The 13,300-nt window shown below is 47.2% G+C and overlaps 1 protein-coding gene across 1 annotated transcript in view; it reads left to right on the top strand.

Moving 5' to 3' along the window:
• Vat1l (vesicle amine transport 1 like) overlaps window positions 1-13,300 on the top strand; it is a 93,356-nt gene that overhangs the window by 51,597 nt on the left and 28,459 nt on the right. The window contains exons 6-7 of the mRNA XM_042700880.1: window positions 1,114-1,169; window positions 3,950-4,144. Coding sequence (XP_042556814.1) covers window positions 1,114-1,169; window positions 3,950-4,144 — 251 coding nt within the window. The remainder of the gene's footprint in view (window positions 1-1,113; window positions 1,170-3,949; window positions 4,145-13,300) is intronic.

Raw genomic sequence — 13,300 nt, 5'->3', positions numbered from 1 at the left:
TACTGACCAATTACCGGGATTTCTATTTTTTCCCCCCACGACGTCATTTGGGTGCACTTTCAACTTGCTTATGTCACCATTATCTAATTAACTGCATTGATTACTTGGTGACTCAGGAATAGAAGCCGATGCTGGCATGCTAATGATTGCCATTTGCCAAATCAGAGCAGTGATTAACTAATTGGTGACAACTTACGCAGGCCACACAGTCACGTATAAAACACGTGTTTTCTTTTGTGGCTTTTGTTGTTCATGAAATAACTATTCTCTGAGAAGAATTTACTCCCGACTCTTTCGGGGGCAAATTGTGACAGTCATTAGAAAGTCACTGGTGAATCATCAGCATTGTTTTTCCCCGTGTTGCTAAAGCTTTCTTCATCCCTACACCTACCATAGAAAACTCACAAAGGCGTCTTTCTCTCTGTGCATCTTAGAGACTCTTTCCCAACTCCAGCTCTATCTCCATCTGCATATTGTTTATTCCAGCTGATGAAGCCCAGTTTCTCATACCCTTTGTCTCGAGTGGTTTTTTCTTTTTCTTTCCGCCCAGGATCTTTGGACCTGACTCAGTGGTCACGCCATTTCTTTGGCTTCTGAATGTATTTTTTGCCTCATCTACCTTATTCTGAGCCTCATCTTTCCGTTCATCCATATTGCCCTCCTCAGTTTCCCTGCCCGCTTCCACAAATGAAACTCTTGCTTACTCAGCAATCAAATTCAGATCCTCAAAGTAGCTTCCTGTGCAACTTCAATACTCAAGGCACAGAGAACAGACCCAAGGAGACATTTCAGCAAATAGTCATTATATTAAAATGTTGACCTAAATCACTTTTTGTCACACCTGGTTTTCTAAAATAATCCCACTGTCACCATGAGAAATGTCACTTCCCCTTTGGCTCAGGGATACCTTAGCATTATAATCAACTTCTGATCCCCTATTTCTAAGTCCCTCCTTTTCCCAAGGCTGAATTAAACTTGTTTTTAAGCTTCTACCAATTCTGCACCAAACAACTGTCATCATCCCATGCGTGATAATGAGAAGATACTGAGGATAATGAGAAGATACTGAGTTTTCATTAGCAATTGCTTGATCTGGGAATCTTTCCTTGGCAGGCTCATCCAACATGGTAACTGGAGAGACCAAGAGTTTCTTCAGCTTTGCAAAATCAGTAAGTACCATGGGATCTGCACGTTGTCAGTTCCATCTAAAGATGGGTCAGTTGTCTGTCATTTGCATCATCCATTGTCAGTACAAGCCTGCATCCCTGCCCAGTTCCATGTGCATGGCAGGAACAGCATTTGGATATTGCTGCCTAAAAGAAGCACAGATGTGGGGCTGTCCAGGAAGATGAAAAAAGAAAAACGTGTATCGTTATTTCAGCAGGCCTTGTTTGCATGTAGCCATTTCTCTCAACAGTCAAAAAATGAGTTAGCATCAGCTGGGTGCCGGTATCTCATGCCTGTAATTCTGGCCACTCAGAAAGCTGAGATCTGGGGATCCTGGTTCAAAGCCAGGCCAGGCAGGAAAGTCCATGAGACTCTTATCTCCAAATAAACACCAAAAAGCTGGAAGTAGAGCTGTGTTTCATGTGGTAGAGTATCATCCTTAAGCAAAACAAGCTAAGGGACAGCACTTAGGCCCTGAGTTCCCACACTAGTGTTGGCACAAATACACACACACACACACACACACACACACACACACACACACACACACACACACAGAATTAGCATCAATGCATTTGCTCCAAAAAGTGGCCAGCCTTTCCCTTTGGCTATTTTCTAGCCAGATCTCTGAAGGCACCTGAGATTTCTCTGTGTCCCCATCCTTATGAGTTAGAAATAGAGGTGGAGATCCCTCAGCTTTAACAAACTGGGTATGCGATTACTTTGCCTGCCATTGAGAAGACTTACCTCTGGGCATTCCTCCCACTATGCATGTACACAGCTTCCCATCTAGAGCTATCCATGCTAGAATTAAACTCGCTTGGGGGGCTGGAAGGTGGCTCAGTGGTAGAGCTCTTGCCTTGCATGCATGAGGCCCTGGGTTCGATTCCTCAGCACCACATAAGCAGGAAAAAAAAAGCTGGAAGTGACACTGTGGCCCAGGTGGTAGAGCACTAACCTTGAAGTAAAGAGCTGTGAGACAGCGCCCAGGCCCAGAGTTCAAGCCCCATGACCGGGCCCCCCCAAAAAAAACTTGCTTGGGCTCTCCTCTGTCTCTGCCCCCCACCTTCCACACAGGAGATGCTGCTTCTTTAGTCTCCTGTGCAGCCCATGCTATGTTGATAGACCTGTCACTCCATCAGTGTTTATCATACAGACCCTCTATGAGCACCTACTATGTGTGGCTCTGTGCCTTGCATCATGGTATCATGGCGACTGTAGCGGGTCCATTTGGAGCCCTTGTAGCTCTAATAGTCTAATGAGGGAGAGAACCCCAACGTTAGAAACCCATATTACATCGAATCTCAGTCAAGGATAGAAAAAGGATGGTAAAAATAGCAGGATGGGTGGAAGCTTTTTGCATAGGGCAGGCAGGGAGAGCTGGCCATTCTCACAGAACCATGGGTGGTTCTGTGGGGTTTTCCTAGGCTCCTTCTAAGTGACAACACTCACTGCCGGAATCGTCAACCCCCAGTCCCGACTCTGGAATTTTTATGTGGGCCTGGAAACCTGATGGAAGGGTCATTGGGCTGACAGGCTGTGCAAGAGCAAGAGTGGAACCTCTTGCAGGCCGCTGTCGGCAGCCTGGGCTGGAGACAGGCCCCCTGCCGCTCAGCCATGTGGGTGACGGGGCTGCAGTGGCATGCGATGCTGACAGGCAGCTGCGGGGAGCCATGCTGGTTCCCAATGACAGACGGCTGTAAGGGGGTTTTCCCTTCACGCACCATCTCAACATGCCATGCTCACGAAATCGTGGCAGTGGGCCGGGGCTCTGTGAAGGTATTTATAAAGGATAGCCAGGGTGTGGAGACAGATGCTTCGGCTCAAGCAAGGGTACCATTACACCTTGTCGCTGGAGGTCATTCCAGCTCAGAGATCACTCCTTAATTGGCTACAAGTGAATCAGAAGAGAAGGCAGAGAAGAGGAGTGATGACTTTGTTGTGAAAAGTTCCAGAAGAACAAGACTTTTATGTCCATTTGACAAAGGCGTGTTTGGAACCAGAGAGAGATTTCTCACTCAGCTGTCTTAAATTATCCTCCATCTTAGAACTGTCACCGAGCTGGCATTTCATTATCAGACATATCAGCCCATCACAGTGATGATGGGCTCAGGTGAAGCTAATACCCACAGAGCAGTCGCACCCCAAATTAGAGCACTTAGGCACGAAGTCACATGCGTTCCTTCCAAATTAAGATAATACAAGTGTTTATAGCGTGCCCAGTACTCATCAGACACCATGTGCACCTTACATACGTTAACTCACTCATTGTATCATTAAGTGCCTTTCAGCACGATAGCTTCTGTGTGTGTGTGTGTGCATACATGTGCTTGTGTACACTTGTGTCAGTGCCTAGGTACTGTCCCTGAGTTTTTTCACTCAAGGCTGACACTCTACCACTTGAGCCACACCTCCACTTTTTGCTGGGTTTATTGACAATAAAAGTCGGATGGACTTTTCCTCCTAGGCTGGCTTTGAACGTCAACCCTCCGATCTTAGCTTCCTGAGTGGCTAGGCTTTTACAAGCATGAGCCACCGGCTCCTGGCTCTAGAATTCTCTCAGCTATAGCTGAACAGCGATGGTAATAGGAATTCTACAAACATTCACTGAGGAGCTGCGGATTTAGTGCAAATCACTTCCTTACTCATTCCTCCCTGTGCTTTGTGATTAGATGCTGGAGAACAAATAGTTGGCTTCTGTAGAGCTGATCCAACCTAGCTGCCACCACCCCTGTCTTTGCCCTGGGCGGAGTCTTTGTAATGAGGCAACTCTCTCTTCCAGTGGTGGCAGGTGGAGAAGGTGAACCCCATTAAGCTGTATGAAGAGAATAAAGTCATCGCGGGCTTCTCCCTTTTAAACCTGCTCTTCAAACAGGGCCGAGCCGGCCTCATTCGAGGAGTGGTGGACAAACTCCTGGGACTCTACAACCAGAAGAAGATCAAGCCCATGATGGACTCCTTATGGGCCCTGGAGGAGGTAAGAGCGAGGCTGTCCCTCTGCAAATACCTCCTCTCTCCCATCCGGGGAGTCACGTGCGAGCTTTACCAAATGGTTTTTCTCTTGGCTTGTGGGTTTGCAATGAGTGTCCTAAAAATCGTCGCCTCAGACTCTGTGGAGCTGTGGATGGAGCAATCATCTTCATGGAGTTCAGGGCTATTCTCAAACCATGTACATTGCCACAGTGTTGGTGCTATGAGCCCTGTACACGCATAATGCCTGTGGTCACCTCAGGGGCCTATGAGAGACTGAGGATGTCAGGGTGGACGAGAGCTGAGAGGTGGACATGATGTGCATGCTGAGCCCTTGGCAGGTGCTGTCCACCATCTTGTTGAGCATGGTAATTCTTGCTGAAGTGTTGGGCCTGGTGTTGGATTAAGTCTCTGTTCATGGATCTGCCAGAAGTCCTAGGATTGGGAGAAAACTGAGAACCCCAGAATCACCTTTAAAGGTGCTAAATCATGAGTTGTTTGGGACGTGGGATTGGGGGCAGGGTTGAGAAAACTCTGTGGACAAAGGGAGGGCGGAGCCTGGGATGGCCTCTTGTCAGCCTGGATGGAGGATGCATCTGGAGCTCTGAGGGACAGACATCTCACTAAGAAGTCTTCCTAGGTCAGGAAGTTCCCAGGAAATACTTTCAATATTTCAACACATGGGATGTGTTTTTGCCTCTTCATGGGTGAGGTCTTTTTGGCACATGTGTTTTCTGGACTTCAGGGCATCACAAGTATCTTTAAAAACTGCAGCGAATACTAGCTTCTGTGAGACAGACTAGGGTGTGCTTCCAGAGGGAGCTTTTGCTGTATGCCTGATGGACTCAGCTGGCCCAAACTGAATGGCTTCTCTGAATACCCCCAAACGTCTTTTTACCTAAATATAAATACCCCCATAGAAGTCTTCTGTTTTTCATAATCAAATACAGTCAGCCCTGGATTTGTGGGCTCAAAGTGTACCTCTCTATGTCTGTCTAATATTTCAGCATTAAAAGAAAAAAAAGACACACACACGCAGATTGTGATAAAATAAATATATACAGCCAGCATTGGTGGTTCATACTCAAGGAGGCTGAGATCTGAGGATTCCAAAGCCAGGACAGGAAGACTCTTTCCAACTAATCATTAAAAAAGCCAGAAGTGAAGTTGTGGCTCAAGTGGTAGAGTGCTAGCCTTGAGCACAAAAGCTTAGGGATAGAGCCCAGATCCTGAGTTCAAGCCCCAGGACCAGCAGAAATAAATAACTAATAAATAAATGTATGTTCAGCCGGGCACCAGTGGCTCACACCTGTAGTCCTAGCTGGACAGGAGAGTGAGATCTGAGGATCATGGTTCAAAGTTAGCCCAAGCAGACAAATGTATAAGACTCTTATCTCCAACTAACCAGCAAAATGTCAGACTTAGGGTGTGGCTCAGGTTAGATAGAGTGCCAGTGGTGAGCTTAAAAAAGAAAAGCCAATAGAACAAGGCTCTGAGTTTGAAGCCTAGTACCAACTCCAAAACGAATAAAATAGAAAATAAATACATGCTCATTACAGGAAATTCCTAAACTAATGAAGAACTTAAGGGGAAATAAACGCATGACCACGTCCCAGAGAAAGCTAATGTAGTTAACATTTCTCCTTGTTTCCTGCCAGTCCTTTTTTTTCCCTATTGACAGTGCTCCCTATGATTCTATTTCTTTTTTTCTGTGATTCTATTTCTTGTTCAATTAAATTAGGCAATAATATATGCTTTCCGCTGTAATTGCCAAGATGAAAGTCTTTTTAATTTAATGAGCCAGACATCCATATGTTATTCATAGTGGCATCTCAGTAGGCTAGAATGGGGTGGAGTTGGGCTATATGGAGTTCTCATTGGCCAATGGGGAGAGGAAGCTGGGAATCATCTCTTAAGATTAACTCATTTGTGAGGAAGAGAAGGAACTTATGCTCAAATGCCATGTCCTGAGGCACCCCAACAAATCTAGTAGCGTTTAAGTGAGGACTGAAATTTGAATCTACCGTATGTGTGTGTGTGCTTACATTCTGTATGTGTATCTGTATTTTATATGCTTAAAAAAATAGATTACTTTTCCTTCACCACGGACCACTTTTTTCTGCTCTGGGGCAGAGAATGCTCCTTGAGAATACCTGCTGGAGTGACTCTAAAGAAGGAAGGCGTGGCTGAGTGTGTGGCTCACACCTGTAGTCGCAGCTGCTTGGGATGTAGAGAGAGTAGAATCACAGCTCAAGGCTAGCCCTGGCAAAAAGTCAACAAGATCTTAATCTTGAAGAACCAGCTGGCTATGGTGATACATGCCTGTAATCCCAGCTACGCGGACGGTATAGCTAGGAGGATGATAACTGAGGCTGACTCCGGGCCAAACACAGGACCCCCACCTGACAAGTAGCAAAAGCACAAAGGGCTATGGGCATGGTTCAAGTGGTAAAGCACCTGACTGGCCAGCACCGAGGCCCTATTACCACTGAAACAGAGAAGAAGAAAGAGGAAGAGGAAGCCTTTTTGGAGTAAGGTCCTTTGAGCGGGGATAGGCAGGAGCCAGAAAAGCGGAAGTCGGGGCATTTCAGGCAGGAAGACTCTCAAGAGGCAAAGGGAGGGAAATAGAGCCATCTGAGTGACTTTGGGGTGTTCTCCAACTACCTCCAGAGGCTTCTGAAAGGCCAAGGTCATGGCTCCAAGGGCATTATCGACCAGGAAAGAGGCGGGGCTAGGCCGGGTCCTGGCTGCTTGTGGAGCCTGGCATTTAAGAGACCTCAGCCAGCTAAGGAACGGGAACAGCAGTGCAGATGGGAATTTCCCGGTGGGCAGCTCTGCTCTCCACGTCGGTGTGAAGAAGGCAGCAGAGGACTCACCCTCACTGCTCAGGGCTGGCCACAGACTCAGTTGACCAAGGGTACTGAGCAAGAGGAGCCAGGCAGCATGCCGCAGCAGCAAGCAAGCTTTTACTGTCCTGAGGCACAGGATTCTGGGACCTGGTCTCCAGTCCACAGGCTTCCCTCCATCTCCACACAGTGCTGCACTGTACTCTCTTGAGCTTTTTTGCTCCTGGCTGGTGCTCTACCCCTTAAGCCATGTCTCCACTTCCAGCTTTTGATGGTTAATCGGTGGTAAGTCTCATGGACTTCCAAATGCCCAGACTGGCTTCAGACTGTGATCCTTAGATCTCAGCCTCTTGAGTAGCTAGGAGTACAGGTGTGAGCCATGGGCACCCAGCTTTGGTCTGGATAATTATTGGCTGGGAGTGAGGTGCATTGTGGGAGAGCTTGTACCATCTTTGACCTCTGCTCACTAGAGGCCATAGCACCGGCCTACTACCAGCAGTGGCAGTAAACACGATGTCTCATGGGTGGACAAGCCCAGTCCACTAGCCGAGGAGCTACTGAGATGAGTTTCAAGAAGCCAAGCTAGTTAACGCAGTCCCCGGCAAAACAGAGGAGTAATGATTCCTTCGTCAGGTGGATCTTCTTTGGAAGGGAGACAGCCAGTTACTGCTTGTTTGCCAACATAAGCATCCACAAGCACTTTCTGAGGGCCCTTTCCTGTGGTATTTACAGACATCTGTTTAGAGCTGCAGTTGGGCCAAATGGGGCTATTCATCAAACCCACGCAGCTCTCCTGGCACGAGGAGAGGATAGCAAGCTTATTACTTGGGAGCCTCTGAAGGAGGATTGTAACGATTTCCCCTCCAGTAAATGATTGCACAGAACTGCTTCTCCGACCAGGTCTATAACTCCATTGATGGAACAGGTAATCCAGGAGGACTCAAGGAAAATATTCTGAAGCTCTTAGAGCCCTCCAACAAGAAGATTTAATAATATCAGGGACTATTAAGGTTTCCTTTTTGCCATCTGTCTTTGACTTTACTGTAAATTTAATACGCCAAGCAGAGCAGGGGTATCATGGCCTCAGGATTGCATCCAGATACAAGCGTGCAGCTGTGCATTAACCCGAGGGAAAGGTGGAGTGCACACACACAGTTCAGAGCGGGGAAAGGGACAAAATAACACCTGTCTCTGTCAGCTATAACTCTGTGGAGCACCTACTCTGTGGTGAAACACCTACAATGTGGCAGAGAACCTACTGTGTGCTAATACTATGTTCAAATTCCAAGTCTGTAGAAGGCATAGACATGTTTCCTGCCCTTGAGTTTATGGTTTAGCTTTGTTTTTGCAGTCCTTGGGGGAGGGGCTAGGTTCAAGCCCCACATAGGCACCCTACCACTTGAGCCACACCCCAGCTCTGTGATTTAGTTTTTGAGAGCAAGCTAAAACTTACAAAATAATGAGAGAAGCACTTGCTAACCAACTGTGGCGTATCGGTTCCAACTGTAACTGGATCGGAAAGCCAGAGAGAACACGATGAAGCGGGAATGAAGATTCAGCGATGGTTTCCAGGATGAATTGGAAAGGCTGAAATTATTGGGATGATGTAGTTCTCAAAAAGCTGCTATAAGAAAGGGATGGAGTGAACAAAGTCACAGAAGAGGAGGTGCTGCCGAAGGACTTTGAGTTCACATCTGGTTGAGGGCGCCGTTCCCCTCCTCAATTTCCCAAGGTCACCTTGGCCCCCAGTATAGACACTGCAAAGATGTACACAAGCCGCCACTACCTACTGGTAATTACAACCACTCTCGCTCATTTGCCACTCAGTGGTACCAAGGGGATGCACGTTCTGGTTGATAATTTTTAAGATCTCTTACTAAAGATATATGTGGCATTTTATATTATTATTTCCATGAAGGTTTATGACTTCACTGTCCAATAGGAGACTATTAATCACATGTGGCTGTTGAAATTTCAGTGAGTTAAAGTTGGTCACATTAGAAATATGACCCTTGCCACATTCCATGTGCTAAGAAGCCACCTCTGGCATAGCGACTGTCCCCTCCCCCAGGACAGAAATAGAATGCTGTGGTCATTGCAGAAAGTTCCAGTCTGTGAGATGAGCTCATCCTTCTTTCTGAAGGTAGGAAGAATCCGTCCCTGCTAGCATTCTGGCATGGATGACTTTGAGTCAATTATGTTAATTATGCCTTTCTCTGGTGTATCTCCCTTTGCCTTGGTGCACTGAAGGTCATTGCCCAGATGCATTCATGTCTTCGATGCAAATGTCCCTAATCTCTATCTTTTGCCTGCCTTTTTTTAAAGCTCCATGATGCGGGTTGTCGTTTGATCACACACACGCGTGTGTGAGTGTGCACACACACACACACAAACACACACACACACATAATTTGAAAACACCACAAACTCCAGACACCATGTGCCTTACAAGAAGAAAGAAAGGAGAAGAATGGCCACTAAGTTTGGAGGTTCTCTCTTCTGGGATGGGACAAGGGGGTGCAGGAAGATCATTGTGGAGCACCAGCCTCCAGGAGACAAGGCTGTCCCAGAGAGAGGCAACAGCCAGTTCTAAAGTAGCTGCAGGCTTCAATTCCCACACCAAACCCAGAAGTTAAGAGACTGAAGCCACGGCCTCTGAAACAGATGCCTGGACTCAAACTCGGAGAGAAAGACGGGTAGCCATGGGCTCAGTTGCGGTGGATGGCAACGAGCTTGTGCAGACCTTCTCTATGGGAGGATGCTCTATCAACACAGCAGTCCGTAAGGCCTGTCTCTGGGTGGCTTAACCCGAGTACCAGGAGGACAGCCAAGAGGGAGCTGGACAACTATCCCTACTACAGACATCTCGAAGGAATTCATGCTATGCCCAGCATTATTCTAAGTACTTCATGCGTTAACTTCTTTAACCCAAAGACCTGGATATTACTCTTCTCATCTTACAGATGACACAAATGAGGCTTTGAAGACGTTTGAAATCCTCAACAATCTCTCCCCTCCTGGCCCCAGCTTATAATCGCATTGGGTGGACGTTTGAACGCCAGGGAAGTCTAATGGAATAGAATTCATTAAAAAGAAAAAATAGTGGCAAATAAACAACTCACTGCACAAAAGGATGAGCTCCATAATTCTACGCGCAAACACTGCCTGGTGCGTTTCTGTGTGCCGCTCGCTTCGCCAAGCCCTGCACCTCAAATTAACTCATTTCATCTGCTTGATGACCCTGAGGGGTGGCACAGTTACTGTCCCTGGGACACAGGTATGGGGATGGAGGGGCACAGCGATGAGGAAGTTGCCCCAGATCCCCAGCTCTGGCGTTCTATCTTTGAGTTCTTCCCTATAGGGCGTAGAGAAGCCCGGAACCAGGCATTCCCCCACCACACTCCTTATAGCAGATAGCAGATGAGAAGTCCACAGACAGGCACTATCTAAGGACCGCTAAAACTATTTGGATGGGTCCTTACTGCCGTCCCCCAAGGGACGCCTTTGGATTGGACCCAGGGGTGCTGGTTGACGTTTTATGGAAAGTTGTTGTAGTAATGCAATGAGGGCAGAAGTGTGGACACAGAGGTTCAGGAAGGCAATGCTAGATAAAACAGGCTGATAGGCAGCACAAGCCTCCTGCTTGGCCTAGAAGAGTACAAATAGCCTGGGTACAGAGCCGAGAGGAGCCAGGTTAGGGAGGAGGGCTCCTTAGAAAGTGGATTCGGGGGCTGGGAAGGTGGCTCAGTGGTAGAGTGCTTGCCTTGCATGCCTGAGGCCCTGGGTTCGATTCCCCAGCACCACATAAGCAAAAAGAAAAAATGCCGGAAGTGGCGTTGTGGCTCAAGTGGTAGAGTGCTAGCCTTGAGCTGAAGAGCTGAGGGACAGCGCCCAGGCCCAGAGTTCAGGCCCACGACCAGACCCCCCCCCCCCCAAAAAAAAAAAAGAAAAGAAAAGAAAGTGGATTCGGCTTTCTCCAGCACAGGGGATTGTGAGGAATAGAAAGGACTACTCCCAGGTATCATGGCTTGTTCTAAAATTAGTAGCCATGATGAGTAGCCCAGCTCTGTGGATGTGTTAGAAACCACGGGGTTGGACACGGGAGGCGTGGGTTCTGTGGTATGCTGTAGATCTTTGTGGTTGGATAATTTTCTGCAAGGTGTCAAACCAAAGACAGCACAGGATGTGGTCTGGAAGAGTTCTGGGGCCTGGGGCAAGCATGTCCCCCTCCACCCTCTCCCCAATGCAGCATCCCCAGTAAGAGCTGAACTGAAATGATTCAGTCTGTATGAGAGACCACAGCACATTGCAGGATTAGCTTCATTCATGGCCCAGGGCTCCTGACTGGGATTCTGCAAGCTTTGGCACTGAGCACATTCCTGGTATGAAGGAAATGGTCATCCTTGCCTTCACGCCTGTCACTTGGCTGCAAATAGATCACAAAACTATTTCCTTCTCAGCCAGGGACAATAATACAGACTACTTCGGGCTATGTTTTTGAAAATTCTGCTGCTTCTGGAGACTAGATATGTTCTTTGTGCCTTTGATGGAGAAATCGCTTTATGTTTCTTTTTTTTTTTATTTTTACAAGAAGGCCACAGAGGACCATTTTGAGTATTTCCCCATCTGTGGTGATAGTTATTCACAGATTCTGATCTAGTGTCTGGACTAGATGAGAGAGCTAGCCTGAGTTCTGGTGAACTGTATCCTAGAGCTTATGTTTGGATCAGAGAACATGGGAATAAAGGTCATACCCTGGTAAGCAAACACAGTGTGGAGTTCACTTCTACCACCACCTTCCAAAGTATTAGCAACTCTTGTTTTCTCTTTAGTTTTCTCCATTGGAAATGGAGATCCTAGCCGGGTACCAGTGGCTCAAGCCTGTAATCCTAGCTACCCGGAGGCTGAGATTTGAGGAATTGTAATTCAAAGCCAACCCAGGGAAGGAAAGTCTATGAGACTCTTGATCTCCAATTAACCACCAAGACATGGAGCTGTGGCTTGAGTGGTAGAGCACAAGGCTAGTGCCTTGAATACAAATGCTCAGGGACAAGGCCTATGCCCAAGACTGGCACAAAAAAGAAAGGAAGGAAGGGAAGGAAGGAGGGAAGGAAGAAGGGAGAGAGAGGAGGGAAGGGAGAGATTCTACCCTGTTCCCTGTTACTAAGGATTTTACCATTATTGTGCCATGATTGCATCCGTGTGAATTTCAAAGCACTCTACTGCTACAAGGCATATTCTAATCTCTAGAAATATCTCTAAGTAAGTGGCATAAGCACTTGGACCAACAGGTTTTCTTAACCAATCTACTTCCTCACTGTTGACCAACAGCACTTCATTACACTGTTCCATTATCTTCCTCACCTACAAAATGAAAAACCATTGACCTTGTTTCTCACAGCAATGTGCATTAGGTTGTTAAATGCTGCTAGAACAAAATGCCTCCGGCCAAGTGACTTAAACCAATGAAACGTCTTGCTTCTCAGTTCTGGACACTGCAGTTAGGAAGTTCTAGGATTGACAGGTTAGTTCCTGCAGGTTGGGGTGGGGGGGGGGTACAGTCTGTATACACCTCTCTTAGCTTCTGTACAGGAGTGGCAGTCTTTGGTGTTCAGTGGCTTGTGCACATACCACCCCATCTCTGCATTCATTTCACCTGGCTTGTCCTTGTGTGCATCCCTCACCCAAATTCTCCTTTGTATGAGGACACAGGCCATACTGGATGAGGGCCCAGCCCACTTCCGTATGACTTCATCTTAGCTATATCTGCAGAGCCTTGGAACTCAGGTCACCGTCTTTAGGTCGTGGGTGTTAGGACTTCAGCTTAGTGTTAGGGAAGGTCGGGGAGCAACTGCCTTCCTTGTGCTACCCAGCCTTGCCAAAGGCATTTGTGGAGCTGTTTGGGGGAGAACAGAAGTTCCTCACTGCACACACAATAAACACAGGCTGGTGTTTGCTTTTCTCCTTCCCTAACCAGCCTGGCTGATTACTAAACCATTAGCTCTTTGGGGGTGGTATTGCCAGGATTGTGCCAAGCTCCAGTTAGTCATTTAATGAAATGTAAATAAGCTGCTACCTGTGGGTTGAATGATGAAGGGGCGTGGCCCTGAGCCAGGCATGGTACAGAGTGCCTACTTGCATTAGCTCAGATAGATGGCATGGCGATCCTGTAAACAAAGAACGATTATTTTTCCTGTTGTACAGATGAGGAGACTGGGGCTCAAAGAAGAGAGTTCAGTGACCTGAGTAATGGTACACAGATAAGAAGAGCTGGAGCCCAAGTTTGACATTCAGACTGGCTGTCTCCTGAGCTCCAA

This window comes from Dipodomys spectabilis, unplaced genomic scaffold (assembly GCF_019054845.1).
Source record: "Dipodomys spectabilis isolate Male_0828 unplaced genomic scaffold, ASM1905484v1 ptg000273l, whole genome shotgun sequence".
NCBI classification, from domain to species: domain Eukaryota; kingdom Metazoa; phylum Chordata; class Mammalia; order Rodentia; family Heteromyidae; genus Dipodomys; species Dipodomys spectabilis.
This window is presented reverse-complemented; position numbering and strand designations above follow the sequence as displayed.